This window comes from Salmo trutta, chromosome 2 (genome assembly GCF_901001165.1).
Source record: "Salmo trutta chromosome 2, fSalTru1.1, whole genome shotgun sequence".
In the NCBI taxonomy this organism is placed as follows: domain Eukaryota; kingdom Metazoa; phylum Chordata; class Actinopteri; order Salmoniformes; family Salmonidae; genus Salmo; species Salmo trutta.
In genome coordinates, this window is record NC_042958.1 from 70187658 (window position 1) to 70210981 (window position 23324).

At 43.3% G+C, this 23324-nt stretch overlaps 1 protein-coding gene across 1 annotated transcript in view; it reads right to left on the minus strand.

Annotated features, from left to right (window-relative positions):
• Window positions 1–2128: 2128 nt before the first annotated feature.
• Window positions 2129–23324, minus strand: part of erbb2 (erb-b2 receptor tyrosine kinase 2) — a 38705-nt gene continuing 17509 nt past the window's right edge. Inside the window, exons 5-27 of the mRNA XM_029713083.1 lie at window positions 22854–22922; window positions 22631–22746; window positions 22258–22399; window positions 21828–21962; window positions 21598–21724; window positions 20968–21041; window positions 20727–20817; window positions 19762–19964; window positions 19377–19506; window positions 16762–16858; window positions 13659–13813; window positions 13327–13374; window positions 12811–12949; window positions 12141–12263; window positions 11870–11968; window positions 11583–11768; window positions 11306–11461; window positions 8952–9027; window positions 7697–7843; window positions 7345–7442; window positions 6848–7036; window positions 6159–6558; window positions 2129–5760 (exon numbers count right to left, since the gene is read on the minus strand). Of these exons, the coding sequence (XP_029568943.1) occupies window positions 5393–5760; window positions 6159–6558; window positions 6848–7036; window positions 7345–7442; window positions 7697–7843; window positions 8952–9027; window positions 11306–11461; window positions 11583–11768; window positions 11870–11968; window positions 12141–12263; window positions 12811–12949; window positions 13327–13374; window positions 13659–13813; window positions 16762–16858; window positions 19377–19506; window positions 19762–19964; window positions 20727–20817; window positions 20968–21041; window positions 21598–21724; window positions 21828–21962; window positions 22258–22399; window positions 22631–22746; window positions 22854–22922 (3368 nt within the window). The 3' untranslated portion in view covers window positions 2129–5392. The remainder of the gene's footprint in view (window positions 5761–6158; window positions 6559–6847; window positions 7037–7344; window positions 7443–7696; window positions 7844–8951; window positions 9028–11305; window positions 11462–11582; window positions 11769–11869; window positions 11969–12140; window positions 12264–12810; window positions 12950–13326; window positions 13375–13658; window positions 13814–16761; window positions 16859–19376; window positions 19507–19761; window positions 19965–20726; window positions 20818–20967; window positions 21042–21597; window positions 21725–21827; window positions 21963–22257; window positions 22400–22630; window positions 22747–22853; window positions 22923–23324) is intronic.

Below are 23324 nucleotides of genomic sequence, written 5' to 3' on the forward strand. Positions count from 1 at the left end.
TTCTTCCTTGCTAGTATGGTGTATGTTTACGTCATGTTTTTTTTGGCTCACTGATAGGTAGGAAACATCCCAATCGGACAAAACCTCAATGTACAGTACCAGTCAAAAGTTTGGACACACCAACTCATTCAAGGGTTTTTCTTTATTTTTACTATTTCTACATTGTAGAATAATAGTGAAGACATCAAAACTATGAAATAACACATATGGAATCATGTAGTAACCAAAAAAGTGTTAAACAAATCAAAATATATTTTATATTTGAGATTCTTCAAAGTAGCCACCCTTTGCACACGCTTGGCATTCTCTCAACCAGCTTCATGAGGTAGTCACCTAGAAAATATTTCAATTAATTGGGGTGCCTTGTCAAAAGTTAATTTGTGGAATTTCTTTCCTTCTTAATGTGTTTGAGCCAATCAGTTGTGTTGTGACAAGGTAGGGGTGGTATACAGAAGATAGCCTATTTGGTAAAAGACCAAGTCCATATTATGGCAAGAACAGCTCAAGTAAGCAAAGAGAAAAGACAGTATATCATTACTTTAAGACATGAAGGTCAGTCAATTCAGAAAATGTCAAGAACTTTGAGGCGCTATGATGAAACTGGCTCTTATGAGGACCGCCACAAGACCCAGAGTTACCTCTGCTGCAGAGGATAAGCTCATTAGAGTTAACTGCACCCCAAATAAATGCTTCAGAGTTCAAGTAACAGACACATCTCGACATCAACTGTTCAGAGGAGACGGCGTGAATCAGGCCTTCATGGTGAAATTGCTGCAAAGAAACCACTACTAAAGGACATCAATAAGAAGACAAGACTTGCTTGGGCCAAGAAACACGAGCAATGGACATTAGACCAGTGGAAAACTGTCGGTGTAATGACTCCAAATTTGAGATTTTTGGTTCCAACTGCCGTGTCTTTGTGAGACGCAGAGTAGGTGAACAGATGATCTCTGCATGTGTGGTTCCCACTGTGAAGCATGGAGAAGGAGTGATGGTGCTTTCCTGGTGACACTGTCAGTGATTTATTTGGAATTCAATGCACACGTAACCAGCATGGCTACCACAGCATTCTGCAACAATACAACATCCCACCTGTTTTGCGCTTAGTGGGACTAGCATTTGTTTTTCAACAGGGCAATGACCCGACACACCTCCAGGCTGTGTAAGGGTCATTTGACCAAGAAGGAGAGTGATGGAGTGCTAAATCAGATGACCTGGCCTCAACAATCACCCAACCTCAACCCAATTGAGATGGTTTGGGATGAGTTGGACTGCAGAGTGAAGGTAAAGCAGCCAACAAGTGCTCAGCATTTGTAGGAACTCCTTCAAGACTGTTGGAAAAGCATTCCAGGTGAAGCTGGTTGAGCATGTACAAAGCTGTCATAAGGCAAAGGGTGGCTACTTTGAAGAATCTAAAATATATTTTTATTTGTTTAACACTTTTTTGGTTACTACATAATTCCATGTGTTATTTCATAGTTTTGATCTCTTCTCTTTTACAATGTAGAAAATTATAAAAATAAAAAATAACACTTGAATAAGTAGGTATGTCCAAACTTTTGACTGGTACTGTATAGAAAAATATTCACAAGAAAAAGTACAAAATGCCACCTGCGGTCCCAACCTCACATTAATTTGTTATAAGGGGAGAGTTGAGATGGTGTGTTTTTGAGATCAACTACATTGCAGTTAGCAACTGCAGACTGATTTATCCACAAATCACAATGAGTAGTCATTTAGGATGCAAATTGATTTGTAGATCAGTCAGTCTGCAGTCTCCGACAGCAATGTAGACGATCTCAAACACGCACACAGATACAGTGTCAGACTGCAGAGCTTCATGTAGGGGGGAGGGAACCCCAGTCCTGAAGGGTCAGCTTGGATTGCTTGCGCCCCTGTGATTAACTTAGTTGCTGATTGGCTGATGAGGCCACTGATTAAGGCTTCCCAATCCTAAATTAACCGATGTGGATAGGAATAAGTATCTCTTGAGGACTGGAGTTGTGTTTTTTGCCCTTGTCTGAAATGTCTGGCGTTGTAAAATAGCACTTAACTCTTTAATAGGCCCCAGATTTCTCATATCGTCAGCGGAAAACCTTGTATCTCCAAAAAGTTAACTTTTCAGGAATTGAACAAAAAAAATGTTTTATTATAGTTTTGGAACCTCAAGGTATTTTGAATGACTTTGATTGGTCCTAGAGTCATGAAACTTTTACAGCACGTGGAAGGGAATGACTGTCAATATGTAAAAAAACAAAAACGATATGAGATCTGTCAATGGCTCATCAGAAACTGCTGACAAAGCTTGTCTAAATTCTACGAGTACAAAACCGCTGGTTGTATGAAAAGCTATTGGCCGTAACTTCAGAGTTGTATAATCAATATCTATCAAATTTGTTAAGACATCCCAAATGCTTCAGAAACAAAAGCAACACATTTTTGAGCGGCTAAAATTCTAAGCTTACCCATATGAGGACAACAAGATTCCAAAGCAAATGTGGCTAGTGCTGTTGCCAATACCGCGGGGAAGATGTATTTTTTTTAAGTCATAAAAAAAATAAAAATAATCTATGAATACTTTAACCATCCCCACCCGACACTGACACAAATAACTCTTTTGTTTTGGTCACTATCAGGAAACTAACCAGCAAAGATTAATTGGCACCCTCAAAGTACATTGGATTCCAGGAGTGTTTTCTCATAACAAAAATGTGCAAGCACCTCAATCCATGATGAACCAATATAGATCTTGGGAACAAACATTTGGCTGAATAGGGGCAAAATGGTGATTTCCTGTCGAAAGCGATGCAGCTATTCATTCCTTTCAGGTCACGTGTTTAAAAGTCTCTGAATCCATAAAACCCCTCCGCCCCCCCATTTCAAAAATGTTGGATAGTTCCTCCATGCCAACTCCAAAACTTTCACACCAGAAAACCTAGGATTTCTCCCTCTTTTCAAAGCAGGAACATGTTCACTGGTGGTGGAGGGGACAGTTGGTAGGGGAGTTATTGATCTTCGCACACGTCCATAAAGAAACAATGGCTCCATTGACTTGTCAATATCCCCCTCACAGCCAGAGAAGTTAAAGGTCCAATGCAGCCATTTTTATCACAATATTAAATCATTTCTGGGTAACAATTTAGAACCTTACTGTGATTGTTTTCAATTAAAATGGTCAAAAATAAATTCTTAGCAAAGAGCAATTTCTCAAACAAGAATTTTGCTAGGGCTGTCTGGGAGTGGTCTGAGTGGGGAGGGGAAAACTGAAAACTAGCTGTCATTGGCAGAATTTTGGAACTCGTTCTTGTTGGTCTATTAACAAATTTACTGCCTGGTAGTAGGCATGTAAAAACTCCATACCACCACAACAGGCTGAAATTTCAGGCTGTCTTTTCAAACAGCTCTTATACTAAAAGGGCATTATCATAATTTTCACAATTTCACAGTATTATTCCAAACTCAGTGTGGAAATATGTATAAAACAGAGCGAAATCACATTTTTGACTGCACTGGGCCTTTAACATGGAAATCGCCGTTTAAAAAATGCGGCCGATTATTAACTAGAAGTGTGGGCTTGTTGCCCAGAGGAATCTGAACTATGCATTGATTATCAAAAACAACAACGAGGGACACATTTCCCTCTTCAGAATCACACTCAGCAAGAATAAAAACATGTCTCGTAATCATAAAAATACATTGGTTTCTTCCAACTTCAGGGCCAAACAAATTCTCAAAATATTCAACCGTAGTACTAGAACTCAATCTTCACTTTTCTTGGGTGTCCATGATCAAAGTTTGGGACACAGTGGAAGAATAACACTGGACCCCATCTTGGAAACGTTGGGAGTTATGCAGTGCATGTATTGCACATACTGCATTGTAAGCAACTGAAATTAAAACGCAAATAACCTTTTCAAATGAAAATGTGAAACCTTTGCCAATGTGGTTTTCCACTATTCAGCTGAAAACCTGGAATTCCTTCGTACAGTAGTACCTTTTCCAGAAATGTCACTGGTATGTTGTAAGAACATCAAGAACATTGCATACTGCACAAAGTCCAAGTTTACACAAACCCCCTTGGTCTTCTATATGTCAATATTCCATTTTAAAGCCACATTAATGAACACATGTATTCCCTGGCCACAATGGCTGTCTTCTAAATGCATAATGTATTTCTTTCATGGGGTACAGATGTCGGTCAGATGGTCAGCAAAGCCCTTCTCTTGGCCAAACAAAATGGCTTTGATTGTACCGAGCCCCATCAGGTCTTCGAGCTGCTCACCAGAATATTAAACTTCTTCCTCATAAGCATATAAAATGGCTTACCAGTGGGGAAAAATGGTTGAAAAGACATCATATACAGGGCTTCCTTGCAAAAGAGACCTTGGTCTCAATGGGACTAAAATAGGTTAAATACATTTCAACCAGCTTTGCCGACTGGGTTGTTTTTGTCTGAAACCCCACACACATTTGTGTGTTGTACATTTCCCCCCCATAAAACCGGGAAGACGAGCAATGTCTTATATGTATGATTACAAGAAGGAAAGGATAAGGGAATCAGACACTCACATAATGATTCACGCACAAATATGACAATATACCACACAAACATCAATGATAACTTTCAATAAAATAAATCTAAAAACTAAAATATTTCAAATTTTATATCCCTAGTCCAGTGTTACTTGGATTATTCTCCCATTTATCATGAGATTACTTAAAATATTTTGATATTGTGGTGCTGTCCGTCTTTTGCCTGCTAGCAGTACCATATAGTCAGGATTTGAGAACTGTTTATTTCCGGTGAGTGACTTTCCTCGGCCTTCAAAGTACTCAGTGTTGTTTCCGAGGCTGTGTTAAAAATGTTGACATTGAGGTGCTACCGTAGGGGAGACAAGGAAGAAAGAAACCTTGGTGCGCGTTGAAACAAGTTCAGCACACACACGCTAATAAAAACGTCCCTCCGATAATGCTACGTTGTATTGGGTGGTTTTGTGTAACACCCCAGGTTTTCAGGAGATACAAGCTGGACATCCTCTGGCTGGCAGTCCTGTGAGTGCTACTCCAAACAGTACACCTCCATTCACTCAATCACACACTAGTTCCCACTCATGCTAACTTAACCTCAGACACTCAACGTGCATTCACTCTTAATGCATTTTCTCTCAAATGCATAGACACAGGCACACACACAGTCCTCACATACCCCTGCATCCCACACACACACACACACACACACACACACACACACACACACACACACACACACACACACACACTCGTTCCCATCTTCCATCCCTCCCCCTCTCCTCCTTTTCTACAGCAGTAGCGCCCCTATCCCCTGTCCGTAACCCAGGTTCATGCCTCCCCACATCACTTCCTGTCAGTCTCATCAGGTGTGCTCTCTCTGGCCGCTCCAGGTGTCTGCTAGGCCCAGGTACTCTGGGTTCTCTGCCGTGGGCGTCACAAAGTCATTCACCTGCCTGGGAGGAGGGTTAGGGCCCCCATCCCTCTCCCCACCACCACCCCCTCCGGCCCCAGCCTTAGCCACCAGGTCCAGGTAGTAGGGATTGTCGAAGGCAGGCGAGGTGGAGCCGGGGGTCATCATGGGGACCAGGTACTCCGGGTTCTCCACGCTGTGTCCCGAGCTCAGGCCATTGGGGAGGTGCCGATGCCTCTCGGCTGCCCCCTTGCGGGGCAGGGTGCTGGGGCGCTCGACGGCCCCCGGCCGGAGGTCCTGCACCTCCTGGTTGATGTACTCTGGGGGAGGAGAATGAGGAGAGGAGAGTAGTTCAGATATGCAGTTTCACATGGAGATATACAGATTTAATGATATTATATTTAAACGGTAGTCTTTGAACATAAAGAAGTACAGGTGTAGGCACAGCCACATTAGGCGAATGACAAATTAATAGGGACAACACACAAAGACTGATTATGACTTGCACAGATGTTTTTCAGTACCACGTATAAGTAGATGAATGTGTGTATTCAGACCTGAGCTCAAATACAATTTGTTTTCCTTCAAATACTTGAGCATTTGTTTGAGCTTGCCTAGAGCTTGCCTTAAGTACTTTACACCACTGCTTATCCATTGGTTCCATTGGACCAAGCAAAGCAGCACAGGTCTATTGTGTTCTGTCTATGACCTAACTCACCTGGTAACGCGTGATTATGATTATACGCTTTACCCCTACGGGGCAGCGAGTGATGATTAAGATGATTATAATGATGCATCGGTGACGGTCCATCCGTCTCCAGGTCGCTCTCTCCTCCATTGGGGAAGGTGGGGTCTTTGCAATAGCGCCCGGGGCTCGCTGGGGCGTCATCGGGACCCCCGTCCAGGAACACAGAGTCCGAGTGTCCCCCCGTAGAGAGGTGTGAGGTGGTGCGGGCCAGGAGGGAGGGGTAATGGGGGTTCCAGGGCCCGTTGGAGATGGCGCTGGCCCCCATGGGCAGAGTGGGGTACTGGCTGCGCCCCAGGGTGCTCACCGAGGAGTACATGCTTCTCGGGCCGCCCGCCATGGAGGGCTCGCTGTCCAATCCCTGGTCCGTACTCTGTGGGGGTGGAAGAAGAGTTTGTGTGTGAGAGAAAGAGAGAGTGTGTGTGTGTGTGTGTGTGTGAGAGAGTAGATCTCAAGGAAACTTACTATTAGGGGAAGGAGAGGCAAAAGGGGAGAGGGAAGGGGCAGGAGGAGGGGGAAAGATGGAGAAGGGAAGGAAATGAGGGAAGAACAGGAGAGGTAGCTAGTAGAGGGTAAGTGATCGTTCCAAAGACGAAAAGAGTAAATGGGAGGAAAAAGCAGAAGAAGTCATTCAGAGAGGACAAAGTGAGTTGAGTACTCACCCTGTGTGAGTGGTGTCGTGAGGGGCCGTTGGGGCCCGAGGTCTCCGCTTGGGGTCTGAAGAAGTTGGGCTGGGGCACCAGGTACTCCTCAGCATCCAGCAGGTCTCTGATTTCTGCTCCCTCCTCCTCCAGTAGCATCCTGAAGAACTGACTGTCAACCGGACTGGACAAACTCATCTTGTCATCATTCTGGAGAGAGAGAGAAGGGAGGTGGAGGGAGAAAGAGGTGGAGGGAGAGGAAGAAAGGAATTATTTAGGAAATGAAGTAAGCTGGTAAGCAAACAGATGGTGAGGGTTTGGTATTTGAACAAACAAACACACATGCACACAGATTCCACTCATACTCCTCTCACAGACTGGCAAACAATATCCACGCATCAAGCATGTCTACAAGCATGCACACACACACACACACACACACACAACCACCCAGTCACAGACAGACAGACAGCAACATACACAGAGACACCAACAGGCACACCGACATACACACACACCTGGATGACTACGTAGCGAGGTGGGTCTCGTGCCATGGCGCTGAACTCTGTCACCAGCTCCTTGAATTTAGGCCTGCTGTCTGGTTCAATCATCCAGCCTGTGTATCAAACGCAGACACAGGTCTGAGCTATACTAAATCAATGAAACACATTTCATTTGTGTTGCGCTTTTTTAAAAAGACTTGAATGGATGAGACTTTACCATTTACTTGGAGTTTAGGCATATGAGCTGTATCTACAAACGTAGATTTTTGGGGTGAACCGCCCATCTAAGAGGTCATCTCTTAAAGGGAACCCCCCCCCCCCCATTCTGTTTGTATGGAAGAAACGCTACAGTTCCAGTGCCACTTACACTTGACCATGATCATGTAGACATCAATGGTGCAGATAAGGGGCTGGGGGAGCCTCTCGCCCCCCTCCAGCAGCTCTGGGATGTCTCGTGCCGGGATCAGGTCATAGGGCTTGGCCCCAAAGGTCATCAGCTCCCAAACAGTCACCCCTAATGAGATAGAGAGATACAGTTGTAGATAGAGATGGTTCCAAATGCTCCATCCAACATTAAAAAACAGTATAGTGTACTATGGTATAAATGCTGTAGTGTTTTTGCAGACTTTACTGTAGTATTCACGGTAGTATTTTTGCGGACTGTTCTATATTGTAGTGTTTTTGCGGACTGTATTATACTGTAGTGTTTACTGTACTGTTTTTGCAGACATAAATGTAGTATTTACTATAGTGTTTTTGCTGTATTATCTTTTACATAAAAGTGGAGGCTTTCTCCTTCAGGAAACGTACTAGAGAAATACTAAGAGAGCAAATTTTCCTTAACTTTTAGGTCTGAATGGATAGTTCAGAGCTTCTGCTCCCTATTTCTATTACCTGTAGGGAACACAATGTGGTCTATCTTTGGCATGTAGGCTTATCACTTATGGGTGCCACAAATTGTGATATGGGGGAGGGGAATTGGCAGGGAACAATTTAGCATTTACTATAGTTAAAAAAAGTGTTGTGTTTTTGCGGACATTACTGTAATTTTATTTGCATAAAATACTGATGTAGTTACTGTAATATTCTACACTATACTACAACATTCTACAGTAAGTGCTACACATGATCGAGGGATACTGCAGTGTGTAGTATAGTATTCTACAGTATACTATAGAATTCTATAATAAGTACTGTAGTATTCTATAATAACCTGTTGTTTTATCATGTGGGACATTATGCCAATAACACTCTATTCAAACTAGAAGGTAGTCTTTGAATGTTTGGTGCCAACATGACGCCCATTTAAATGTTATATCTCACACTCAGTTCGCTGACTTTATTCAGAGCCATAGATAAACAGTTGTGGGCACTAAAACCTGTGGTACAGGTTATTGTAAACAAACTATTGCTATTCGATAGAGTGCCTTGTTGCATACGCATTATGGCAATTGTTCTGCCTATACGACTTAACTTTTTATTGCCCACAAATGTACAGAGGTACTGTTGAGTCTGAAATAATACAGCCGACGTTGCTGTCTTAGTGAATATTTAAATGCCTAGTGGCATTATTTATATATTAAGTATGTGTAGCAAGATGGGTTAGAAGTATCTAGACTGACCGTAGCTCCACACATCACTCTGGTGGGTGAACTTCCTGTGGAGGATAGACTCCAACGCCATCCACTTAATAGGCACCTGAAGAGCACAGATACATTACATTGAGTGTGCAAAACATTAGGAACACCTTCCTAATATTGCGTTGCACCACTTTTGCCCTCAGAACAGCCTCAATTCATCAGGGCCAACAGGGATCCCCCCAGTTTGTTGTGTCAAGTTGGCTGGATGTCCTTTGGGAGGAGGACCATTCTTGATACACACGGGAAACTGTCGAGCGTTAAAAAAAACAGCAGCGTTGCAGTTCTTGACACACTCAAAACGGTGCGCATGGCAACTACTACCATACCCCGTTCAAAGGTACTTAAATATTTTGTCTTTCCCATTGCCTAGTTAAATAAAATGCAAAAATTCACCCTCTGATGGCACAAATACACAATCCATGACTCAATTGTCTCAGGGCTTAAAATTCCTTCTTTAACCCGTCTCCCCCCTTCATCTCATTTTTTAAAAACAGGGATTCACCACTGAGGCCAGGGTCTCTTTCTCAAGGGAGCCCTGCACATACAATTCATAGACAAAATCGAATAAAAATCAGATCGGTACAAAAACAAACTAAAATATAGCACAACAAACAATCAAGAAAAACAGTAATATTCCTCCGCAAATAGTCCCCCAATTAATATTATAAGTTGCCCAAGCGGCATCAGAGCATCCAATTGCAGTGTATTTTGCAGTTGGTTCCAGCAATGATGTGCATTATAACTAAAAGCGGATTTACCTAATTCGGTAGAGACCTGAGAAACCTCAAGAGTTACCAAATCCGCTCACAGGGTTGGTTCTCTCATATTTTTTTAAAAAACTTTAACAACAAAGTTAGGCTAAATTAGAAGCTTGTGTAGTAGGGCTTTGTAAACAAAAAGGGAGTGATACATTGATCGACAGGACTTTAAAGAGAACCAGCCCACCTTTTGATACAGGATGCAGTGGTATTAAGTATTAAGAGTGTCACCAGTGATAAAACGAATGGCGCTATGGTAAACTTCATACAAAGTTTAAGAGTAGTGGCTGCTGCAATCTGGTAAATGGTGTCACCATAATCATGAACTGGCAGGAAAGTTGACTGTACAATTTTCAATTTAGGGAGAGGGAAGATCTATTTCTAAAAAAAATTAGCTTTTTCTAAAATCTTAGCTTTTTAACTAACTCATCCTTATTTGTTTTTTAAACATGAAGTCTTTGTTAATCCAAATGCGCAAATTTGTAGGCGGGAACCTGATCAATGGGAGAACCACCATTGAATATGTCATACAAATAAGCATTGGATATTGAATGCTCCAGGAACCCAAAAAATATTTTTGACATTTTAGGGGGACTCACAACTCATAAACACGTCATATTTTGTATATGTAGAATAAGATGATTGCAAGGATATTGAACTAGTCTGCATAAACCACCTGAATATTGACATTCATTAGACTTTTCTTGAAGGTTGGGTGATTTTGAGAAATGAATTGTTATTACAAGAACATTTTTAAACACTCAGCACTTGGGAAACATCAGGGGTGGCCAACCATCCTGGAGAGCAAGCGGGATTATCTTTCAGCCCTATTTTAAAGAGATAGTTTACCCAAAATACAAAATGATTGTGTCCTTACCTTAAAAGTAGTCTATGGACAAGGATAATACAATTTATGATTTGGTTACACACTGCCATCAACTATTAATATGATTATTTCCTGTGCAGAGCTTTGGTGTAGTGGTAACACTCCCCGGCACATGTCACATACAGCTTTCCACCTGAGAACAGGGATCAATCCCTGCACCCAACCTTCCCAATGTTTCTCCCATTTTCCTGTCTCCCCATCTCATTTAATTAATGTCTGAAAAAGTGTCAAACCACCCAAAAAAATAGTAGCATACTCAAAGTAACAGTAGTCCTAAATACACCTGACTTGTGGTAAAAAAAAATCTATTTAAAAAATCCACCCTGGTCATTGGCCTAAACCATGCCAGAATATGTAGAATTGCAGGAAATTGGCACAACTAGGGGCTGTGTCATTGGGCAATGAAATTCACATTGGCAGCCCTGCAACATGTATTTAGTCTTACACGCATTAAGTACAAGTTTTAAACCAACTAGGGCTTTCTGTAAGGTAACAAGGTCAGATTGCAGCTCTTTAACAGGTGACATCAATAAGGGATCATAGCTTTCACCTGGATTCACCTGGTCAGTCTGTCACGGAAAGAGCAGGTGTTCCTAATGTTTTGTACACTCAGTGTGTGTGCGTGTGTGTGTGCGTGTGTGCGTGTGTGTGTGTGTGTGTGTATATATATAAAAACACACACACAGCCATACCTTGCCTCCGTCAGCATGGTACTCTGTTTCGTCTATGTCCAACAGGCGAGCCAGGCCGAAGTCAGTGATCTTGACGTGGTTGGGGTTCTTTACCAGGACGTTACGTGCTGCCAGGTCCCTGTGCACAAGACGCACATCCTCCAGGTAGCTCATCCCCTAAACGTACACACACAGACACAAAATAAGACATTTTACCCATAGACATTATGATCCCATGCAGACGGACGAACGGATGAATGATGGACAGATGGATAGATCATATCTCTCGTAGCCTCACCTTCGCTATCTGCACACACCAATTGAGGAGGTACTGGGAGCCGATGTGGTCCTTGTTCTCTCGGACGTAGTCCAGCAGGCAGCCGTATGGCATGAGCTGGGTGACCAGCTGCACTGTGGAGGTCAGGCAGATGCCCAGCAGACGACACACATAGGGACTGGCCACACCGGCCATTACGTACGCCTCCTGTGTGTGTGTTAAAGAAAGAGAGAAAGAGTGAGAAAGAGAGTGAGAGTCTGTGTGTAAGAATTCATTAAAAAGAAGGATGGGTTGATACCAAAACTCACATCCAGGATCTCCTTGTTGGCCTTGGGCGAGGTGTTCTCCCGCAAAACCTTGATGGCCACCGGGATCTTCACATTCTCCCCATCAGGAGCCCACGCCCCCTGGAATGAGTATATTCACATTATAATTACGCTATAATAACATAACTTTAGAAAAAGTTTTAATTTCAATAAAGTACGTTGACGTCAATGTTATATTGAATTTCAAACTATTCGATTGGTATGAGGGTATCTTATAGACAATGCAAAGACAGACAGATGCAAGCGCGCGCACCTTGTAGACAGTGCCGAAGGCTCCTGAGCCCAGAACTCTTAGCTTCTTTAGCTCGGTCTCCTTGAGGATGCGCATCTGGGCCTGATTGGGCAGGGCTCCGCTGGGAGTCAGAGGCTCCACCAGCTACAGACAGAGAGAAGACTCCCATCACGCTTGCAGTTAAAACTAGAACTGCAATCACTGACTCTTTCACTTAGAACTGAAACTTGTATCAGGCTTTGTGTTACTACAAGACCTACGACATTGATAATGCCCTGGGAAACACTAATAACATTAACTACAGGGGAATGTAGAAGAAAAAAAATTTGTCTGGGGCCAAGTTAACCTCCCCTTTCATGTTCAAAATAAACGAAAAAAAAAAAAGCATGACCATGTTCCTCGGGCAAGAGGATAATTTTGTACATGAATGAAACTTTTCAATGATATTAAAAAAAGAAGACGAATCCATGAAGGAAATCCGTCGCAGTGACAGAGAACTTTAACCCCTGTAACTATAAGACAGAGAGCTTATCAACATATTGTATGATCTCTACAAGTAGCGACCGATTGATATTACAAAGATAGAATTTACAAGCTTCGCATGAATCATTTTTCAAATTCTGTCTTTTGAACAACAACCCCCATGATGCTTCGCGCCAGCCCCATGTGTCATGGCAGTGCCCACACCCACCTCATGCTCCTGGAGGATCCTCCTCAATGTCTCCTTCCTCTTGAGCTGTTTCTGTCGGCGTAGGTAGAACACCAGCAGACCCAATAGGATGAGGAAGAGCACCGCCCCGCCCACCGCAGCCGCGATCGAAGTGCCCGGCCTGGAAAGACAGAGAGCAACATTCACATTCATCAAGTACCTACTACTTTTATTAATGCTACTACACATTCATAAACCTCTTGGCTTCCTTGTGAATATTTTGTGAATGCATTGAAGCAGGTGAAGTAATCCTCCGACCAACAGGACAAAAGGCTCAAAGATGACACTGGAGAACTTCAGTTATAGAGCAGGAGAGATGAAAGATTACATTTTTTACAACAGTTGGATAAGAGAGAACGGGAGAGAGTTGGATAGAGGGGAGAAACAGCAGCAACGCGGTGGGTGTGGCTTGGAGAAAAAAGAAACGCATTGAAAAAGAAAGACAATAGGATATCAGAGTATTGCAGAACATGACAGATATGTGATGGAAAACCTTACCCTGTTTTAGTATGGATGGGGCAGCCTCTTTCATCCTTCTGAGTGCACCTAAGGAAGAAAAAGCAGCATTAGCATTGTGCAGTTTGGTGGTGGTGTGTGTGTGTTCACGCACCTGTTTGTATGTGTATATCTCACGTCATATCTGTGTGTGTGTTTAAGTTTGCGTGTGTGTTTGCAGTCTCATGCCCATTTGTGTGTGTGTGTATGCGATCACATGCCTGTGTGTGTATGTTCACACGCCTGTGTGTTTGTGTGTGTGTGTATGTCTCATGTCACATCTGTGTGTGTGTGTCTGTTTAAGTTTGTGTGTGTGTGTGTGTGTGTACACTCACGAGAGTGTGCAGTTGGTGTTGCAGGAGAGGCAGTGGCCCGTGGCGTTGCTGTATTTCCACACAGTGTGCTGCTCCTCCTTCAACCCACTGGGACATTTCTCCACACACACCTCCCCATCCTGGTAGTGCAGGCAATCTGTACATTGGTGGGCCCCCTATAGGTAAGACGAAAGAGAGAGCTTAGATTCACACACAGTATTTAAAAACGCATATATAGTAAAACGTTTTTGCCCCCTTCCTGATTTGATCTGTTTTGCATATTTTTTTTTTTATATTGAATGTTATCAGATCTTCAACCAAAACCTAATATTAGATAAAGGGAAACTGAGTTTACAAATAACCACATTTTTTAAATGATTTTATTTATTTAATTAAAGTTACGCAACACCTAATTCCCCTGTGTGAAAAAGGAATTGCCCCCTTACACTCAATAACTGTCTGTGCCACCTTTAATGGCAATGACTGCAACCAAATGCTTCTTGAAGTTGTTAATCAGTCTCTCACATCACTGAGGGGGAATTTTGGCCCACTCTTGCATGCAGAACTGCTTTAACTCAGCAACAATTGTGGGTTTTCAAGCATGAACTGCTCGTTTCAAGCCACATTTGAATTGGTATTAAGTCTGGACTTTGACTAGGCCATTCCGAAACTTCAAATGTGTCGCTTTTTAACTATTTTCATGTAGACTTAATTGTGCGTTTTAGATCATTGTCTTGCCGCATGACCCAGCTGCGCTTCAGCTCACAGACGGATGGCCTGACATTCTCCTGTAGAATCTTCTGATACAGAGCAGAATTAATGGTTCGTTCTATTAGGGCAAGTCATCCAGGACCTGAGGCAGCAAAGCATCCTCAAACCATCACACAACCACCACCAAATCAAATCAAATTTTATTAGTCACATGCGCCGAATACAACAGTGAAATGCTTACTTACAAGACCCTAACCAACAATGCAGTTTAAAAAACACGAATTAGAAATAAAAGGAACAAGTAATTAAAGAGCAGCAGTAAAATAACAATAGCGAGACTATATACAGGGGGTACCGGTTAGTCAAGGTAATTGAGGTAATATGTACATGTAGGTAGAGTTATTAAAGTGACAATGCATAGATAATAACAGAGTAGCAGCGGCGTAAAACAGGGGGTGAGCAATGCAAATAGTCTGGGTAGCCATTTGATTAGATGTGGACCTAGACTTGGCGCTCAAGTACAGCTTGCCGCGCGATAGCGCAGAGAACAGTCTATGACTAGGGTGGCTGGAGTCTTTGACAATTTTTAGGGCCTTCCTCTGACACCGCCTGGTATAGAGGTCCTGGATGGCAGGAGGCGTGGCCCCAGTGATGTACTGGGTCGTTCGCACTACCCTCTGTAGTGCCTTGCGGTCGGAGGCCGAGTATTTGCCATACCAGGCAGTGATGCAACCAGTCAGAATGCTCTCAATGGTGCAGCTGTAGAACCTTTTGAGGATCTGAGGATGCCATGCCAAATCTTTTCAGTCTCCTGAGGGGGAATAGGTTTTGTCGTGCCCTCTTCTCAACTGTCTTGGTGTGTTTGGACTATGATAGTTCGTTGGTGATGTGGACACCAAGGAACTTGAAGCTCTCAACCTGCTCCACTACAGCCCTGTCGATGAGAATGGGGGCGTGCTCGGTCCTCCTTTTCCTGTAGTCCACAATAATCTCCTTTGTCTTGATCACGTTGAGGGAGAGGTCCTTACCACCTGGGGGCAGCCCGTCAAGAAGTCCAGGATCCAGTTTCAGAGGGAGGTGTTTAGTCCCAGGGTCCTTAGCTTAGTGATGAGCTTTGAGGGCACTATGGTGTTGAACGCTGAGCTGTAGTCAATGAATAGCATTCTCACATAGGTGATCCTTTTGTCCAGGTGGGAAAGGGCAATGTGGAGTGCAATAGAGATTGCATCATCTGTGGATCTGTTGGGGTGGTATGCAAATTGGAGTGGGTCTAGTGTTTCTGGGATGATGGTGTTGATGTGAGCCATGACCAGCCTTTCAGAGCACTTCATGGCTAGAGACGTGCGTGCTACGGGTCGGTAGTCCTTTAGGCAGGTTACCTTAGTGTTCTTTGGCACAGGGAGTATGGTGGTCTGCTTGAAACATGTTGGTATTACAGACTCAGACAAGGAGATGTTTGAAAATGTCAGTGAAGACACTTGCCAGTTGGTCAGAGCATGCTCGCAATATACGTCCTGGTAATCTGTCTGGCCCTGCGGCCTTGTGAATGTTGACCTGTTTAAAGGTCTTACTCACATTGGCTGCGGAGAGCGTGATCACACAGTCGTCCGGAACAGCTGGTGCTCTCAGTGTTATTTGCCAAATGGAGGGCGAGGGAGAGCTTTGTACGTGTCTCTGTGCATGGAGTACAGGCGATCTAGAGTTTTTTTCCCCCTCTGGTTGCACATTTAACATGCTGATAGAAATTTGGTAAAAAGGATTTAAGTTTCCCTGCATTAAAGTCCCCGGCCACTAGGAGCGCCGCCTCTGGATGAGAGTTTTCCGGTTTGCTTATGGTGGAATACAGCTCATTGAGTGCGGTTTTAGTGCCAGCATCAGTCTGTGGTGGTGTGTAGACAGCTACGAAAAATACAGATAAACTCTCTAGGTAGATAGTGTGGTATCCAGCTTATCATGAGATACTCTACCTCAGCCGAGCAAAACCTTGAGACTTCCTTAAATATCGTGCACCAGCTGTTGTTTACAAATAGACATAGTCCGCCCCCCCTTGTCTCACCAGACGCCGTTGTTCTATCCTGCCGATACAGCGTATAACCAGCCGGCTGTATGTTGATAATGTCGTCGTTCAGACACGACTCCGTGAAGCGTAAGATATTCATTTTTAATGTCCAGTTGCTAGTTTAATCTTCCTCGTAGGTCGTCGATTTTATTATTAGGTTTCGGTTGAAGATCTGATAACATTCGGGATCAAAACTATGCAAAAGTAGAGAAAATTAGAAAGGGGCAATTACTTTTTCACAGCACTGTAAATGAAAACACACAAAGAAAAACTCATGAATGAAAATACACACAAACAGAGGAAAATAAAGTGTACACACAAACACCCACTCATATACGAAAACACACGTCTTACCGGGCCTAGGCAGGAGGCAGAGCCATTGATGGGGTGACACTCTGAGTGACAGGCGCCACAGACTCTCTCGGAGCTGTCGAAAAACTCCCTCGGGGAACTGCACCAAACGCATCATCATCAGCAACATCGTCCTCATCACCATTGTCACAGTCATTAACACTGTTATCATTATCATCACAAATCATCAACATCATCGCCTTATTTACACATCCAAACAGTCCACACACTCTACCTGCATCACAAGATGATCTCAAGATGATCATTAAATCATAGGTGGCTCTTTTAAGCTAGTTGTATCTTATTCTTGATACCATATCCTGTTTTGAGGTGTTTTGACTTACTTTTTCATGTTTATGCTAATATGGCAAGAATTTGCTAGCTAGCTAACCAACGACTGTAGCGATGCATTTGAGAGACAACAAGTGCGTATTGTGCAAATTGTTTTGTGTTTTCAATAAACATTTGGAGACAAAATATAGCTCACGTTGTCAATAATCCTTTGAAACGAAGCCAACCCTGTCTGTTTTGCCCCAAAGTTGTGCTCGCATCAGTTTTGTTGCTAGATGACCCACCAGTCAATACAGTGCCCTCCTTTTGACCAGAGCTACATAATACTGGGTTGTGTTCATTAGACACCAAACAGAATGAAACAGACTGAAACAGGGAGGAACTACCGGGGCTGGATTTATGTTTTCTGTTGCAAAATGTTTAACATAGTGTGTCCTAATGAACAAAACCCACACACGCGCTGCTGCTACTCTGTTTGTCTATCCTGATTGCCTTGTCACTTTTACCCCAACTACATGTACATATTACCTCAATCACCTCAACTACCTCGTACCCCCACACATTGACTCTGTACCGGTACTCCTTGTACATAGCCTTGTGTTACTCTTTCCTTTTATTTTTGTGCAAATTTTCTTTTTAACTCCGCATTGTTGGGAAAGGGCACGTAAGTAAGCATTTAATGGGAAAGTTGACACCGGTTGTATTCGGGGTATGTGACAAATACAATTTGATTTACTCTGTGTTGCATGACAACTTGGTCTCTCTTGTATTTTTAAACATCATTCCGTTCTATTGGGAGATTGTGGCCAACACTCGTGCAACAAATATAGCTAACATCCAAATATTGCGTGCGCAAGCGTTGCAAAATAAATGTACACATACATGTTATTCAATCATTTCATCCACACTGGCCGCACGCGTCAACAGGTGTCTGCGTAGCCAGGCGCTAAAACACAACTTGGTCCTATTTGAGATGCTTGATGCACTGCAAGTCCCGCCTCTCTTATCTCCTCATTGGTTTTCAGGTGCATACAAGCGTAAGTAAAACAATATTTATAACGGCCCTTACAACGGGAGTTATTTTTGCGCGCGGAACCAGAATTCTATGCTGCTTTTCTACCAGTTGATTGTTGGTTGCATTTTGCTGCTATTATATTCACCCCTCACGGCTTCATATTAGGTTTTATAAAATATAATTTTTTAACCACTCAATCTCTTATCCTTTCTTATAGCAGTAGCACCGAGTATCTATAGTATTATTGATTATTATCATCATCATCATCATCATCATCATCATCTATATTACATGTATTACTATCTGAAAGAGACTTTGGTATTAGCCTTTGGTATTAGACACCTCAAAATAAACTTCCTTCAGATTTTTTCTGGGGGGGGGGGCACCATCTGTTGTTCCATGTAGAGAATCTGTACGGGCAAATACAATTTTTCTTTAAAAGAAAAAATATGATTTGATGCAGTACCAGTCAAAAGTTTGTACACACCTACTCATTCCAGGGTTTTTTTAGTTTTTTTTTTTTACTATTTTCTACATTGTAGAATAATAGTGAAGACATGATATAACACATACGGAATCATGTAGTAACCAAAAAAGTGTTAAACTAATCAAAATGTATTTTATATTTGAGATTCTTTAAAGTAGCCACCCTTTGCCTTGATGACAGCTTTGCACACTCTTGGCATTCTCTCAACCAGCTTCATGAACGGGATTGCTCAACGCCCCAGATTTTCTAGTGTTAATAGTCAGAGTACAGAAACACACACTTTTGTATGACTCCTGGTCAATGTGTCATGTGTGTTTTCGACATGCCCCCAAATTAATATACTTGGTTCACAGTTGGTTTAGATATTTTAACCTGTGTGTCATGATGGACAAAATCAACATGTGCGGGATCGCCAGTGTAGTCAGCATGTAATACTGTACAAGCTGCTTTGGTCTGGATCAACCAAAGGAACCAGAGGGCAGATTCAACAATAAAAGCTTTTCGATTGATTGACTAAATGCTTTATCACTTGATCCACTTGTCATTTCCACATTTGTATGGATTTGCTCTGACATAGAGTACACTCCCTATTCATTTTTTGACCATCTCCATTTTGTGGAAGCAAAATATGGCAATGTTTGCATTTCATGGCACAAAATGCACCTTTTTCATAACATACGGTTGTTACTAACGGCATCCCATTCGTCAATCAGCCCTGAAAGATATTGCACTCCTCCACACACTCCTCCGACTTATTCTCCAGCCATAGAAGCGGGGAGAACGCGTGTTCATGTGCGTATGACAGATTGTTTGACCGTCTCTCACCCCTGATAGATGTCGCACTCCTCCACGCACTCCTTCCCACGCTGGAATTTCACACAGGCCACACACTGGCTGGGCCCTGGCCCCCAGCAGCCATTAGCACACAGCAGGTGACACATACGGCCCTCCGCCACTAGGAGGAGAAGACAGGGAGAATTCAATTAGATTCAATGAACTTTACTGATCACCAAGGACACCGCTTTTGGTGCCACATGGAAAATACTAACATTCACACACATGAATACACACACACGCTGATGTTTCTTCCCTCTCAACACACAACCACCATTCACACATACGCATAAACATCGACATCCACCAAATGTGCATATTAGCATGCACGTGTGCTGCTTGTTTTCATTTATGAATGTGTGCGCGTTACGCATACCACACTCCTGGGGGTCCTGGTTGGCATTGACGATTCGGTGGGGCCCCTGGGTGGGGTGCAGCAGGGTCCCCCAGGGCAGGTCCTGGGTGTAGCAGAGCTGGGAGTTGTTGTGGAGCAGGACCAGACCCCCGCTGATGCTCCTGAGTGACCGCAGACCCAGAGAACGGATCTGTATTGACTGGACCCCCAGAGAGAACACTCCTCTAAAAGGAAAGAGAGGAGGGAGCACATTTACTCATTTAGTAGTATGGGCGAAGACACTTGCGCTGTGAGCTAACGCACTGTACGTCAAGTTATATTCTGCAGCGTGACTTATGCTTTAAGTTTAGTTTAACAGCAGATTTAGTTACAGCGCGATACAAGCACCACACACAATGCAAATCGGTATAGTATGAGAGCTCCTGTTATTTAGAACATTTCAAATGTATTTTTGGGTGTGAACAATGTTGGAGGAGAAAATGGGGTTAAGAGGAGATAGGATGGTAAAAGAAGGGTAAGGGGAGGAGTGAAAGAGTAGATAGCTTGACAGAAACACAGAAAACAGAAAACGCCATACCAGTAGCAATTGCACAGACTTCCATCCACTAACCTGCAATATTTACAACATCACCCTGCAGCCTCAGGCAGCTGTGCTAGGTAATCATTAGCTTTTATAACCCAAAGTTCAAGGGATCCTTGACCAGACAGACAGGCAGACATACATATAACATGGACACATATGAGGACAAACCTAGACAGGCAGGCAGATAGACAAAGAGACAGCGAGACAGGTAGATAGATAGAATTGATATTGACTGGCAAGACAAACAGAAAAAAAAGATTATTATATAAAGACAGACTTCATGAAACATTAGTAGACCAAAACTAGTGGACAGACGGACTTGGCCGGCGGACTGACAAACAGACATAATACAGTAATGATATGGCGGACACGAACAGACCGATGGACAGTTCTACAGACTTACTTATAGAGCATCCTTCCTCGGATCACTTTCAGGTTCTCAAACACACTCAGGTTAGTCCAGTTGGCTGGCCACGCATCAATGTACAGATATCCTGTAGGGAACAGAAACACACACAAACGCGCATACAGAATCAATGCTATCCCAAGTGAAAGTAAAGAGTGTGTGCGTGCGTGTGTGTGTGAGTGTGTGCGTGTATATGTGTGTTAATGTGTACATGTATGTGTACGCGTGTGTTCAGTACCTGTGATCTCCACCAAATCCTTAAATGCATCCAGCTCACTAAGGGTCAGACCTGTCATGTTAGCCAATGGGTCCCTGGACAAAGGAACACAGAGATCACACGTTGACTGTGGTCAATATGGACATGAACAATACCATAACAACTGAACATGTGACAGCTAATGTGAGGTGAGCTTTCAGGCATAAAATAGCTGCTGTGACATCACCCTGGAGGGTAATACTGCTACACAATAGCCACTTGCCCATTATTGTGTCATATCCGTGCGAGGCAGTGCGTGCTAGTGCCAGAAAGGTTTGAAACCGAGAGACTCCACAAGTGATTGCTTCCCGTGAGGAAGCGTGAATGTGACAAGTTCTTCCATACTAGTTATTTACAGGAAGAAGTCCCTTGTTGAGTCTTTCTGGTGTTAGCACGCAATGGCTTGCATGGAGATGGCACAATAATGGGCAAGAGGCTCGGGCAAGAGGCTCGGGCAAGAGGCTCGGACCTGACTGCTGGATTGAGCTTGCCTGTAAACTGAAAACCTCGCCCAGGTCGAACCCAGGTTTTTAGTGGCTGTTGGTAACAGACAAATCCACCTCTCTTAGTGGGCCAGATATAAGGTAAAAAAAAGAGCCGTAAAGCAGTTACCCTGTGAAGCTCTGTGGAAGGAAAGCCAGACTGCCATAGATCTTATTGCAGCCAGTGAACTGGGCCACGTTGGAGGAGCTCACCCAGGAGGAGCTCTGGAGATCACCCATGCCCAGCCCATAGCACACTGGAACACACATAGATACAGTCAGGGTGAATAAGCACACACGCAAATGTTAACACATGTTATTAACATATGAGCACATACGAACTCAAAAACACACACAAACCTTTTGGACATTCCCCTTCACACTTCTCACACTTCTGTGTCTGTGTCTCCTTGCCGTCGGGCTGGGTGATAATCACTTCCTGGTTAGCTTTAGGACACACCATGGTACAGGCCACCTCCATGGCTAGGTAGTTATCTATAGAAAGAGAGATGTTGATTTTAAAATATAATTTCGATATTTCTGTTTCTATATGTTTTCTTTGGCAATGTACAGTATGTGTCGCTACACTCTCCATGCCAATAAAGCCTTTTGAATTGACCTAAAATTAATTGAGAGAGAGAGAGAGAGTGTTTGTTAAGAAGAAATAGGTGAGAGGGAGCGATAGAGATAGAGAGACAATATAATTCCTTAAAGAGACAGAGAGAAAAGAGAGAGAGACAAACATAGAAAAAGGGACATTTATATATACAGGAAAGTAAGCCAAGCTTACAGGGACATGTCTTGACGCAGGTGGCCCCGAAGCTGAACTTCCTGTTCGGGTTGGGTTTGGACACGAAGGTGACCGGGTCGTAGATGGTGGGGGGCGGACAGTTGTCTTTACATGTCCCGCTGTCGTTAAAGTGACGGCACGACTGTAAAACAGAGGCAGTTCTTTAGAAATGTGTCCGAAGGAAATGAAAGAGTTAGGTTCTGCTGCAGTACTGGCAGAACAATTGCCGCAACGCCGTATGTTACACACCACCGTATTTTCTCGTGGCGCAACTGTAGGAACCAATACAGTGGAAAATTGACACATTGGAGGCAAGAGTCAAGACAGGGAGTTGCTGTGTGTGTGTGTGTGTGTGGAATGGCAGTATTCTCACCAGGCAGTCTGAGTCTTTGGGCCCAGTGCAGCCGGCAGCACACTGCATGTGGCAGCAGTCATTGGGATCGGGTCCCTTACAGCGCAGACACCCCGATGCACAGTGCACATGGGTCACTATAAGGGAAGAGAGAAAGTGTGTGAGACAGAGAGAGGGTCATAGACAGAATGGAGACAAAGACAAACCGATTGAGAGAAGAAATGATGGAAAGAGACAGACTCACGGGTCTGGCAGTCTTTCTCCGTCTCTCCCCAGCAGCTTCGCTTTACACAGGCAGGGGAGCACTTTGGACCTGGGACAAGAGACAGACGGTCAACAACACCTTGATAGACGGTCACCGACGTTGACCAAACATTGACCTCTGGAGACAGACTGTTGCAGAGACTGACCACATTCCAATCATAGTGATAGTTGACTGATAATTGGGATGTACAGTGCCTTCGGAAAGTATTAAGACCCCTTGACTTTTTCAACAGTTTGTTACGTTACAGAATTATTCTAAAATGGCGTAAATTAAAAAAAGTCCTCAGCAATTTACACACAATACCCCCTAATGACAAAGTGAAAACAGGGTTTTAGGGAGAAAAAAAACAGAAATACCTTATTGACATAAGTATTCACAACCTTTGCTATGAGACTTGAAATTGAGTGCAGGTGCATTCTGTTTCCATTGATCATCCTTGAGCTGTTTCTA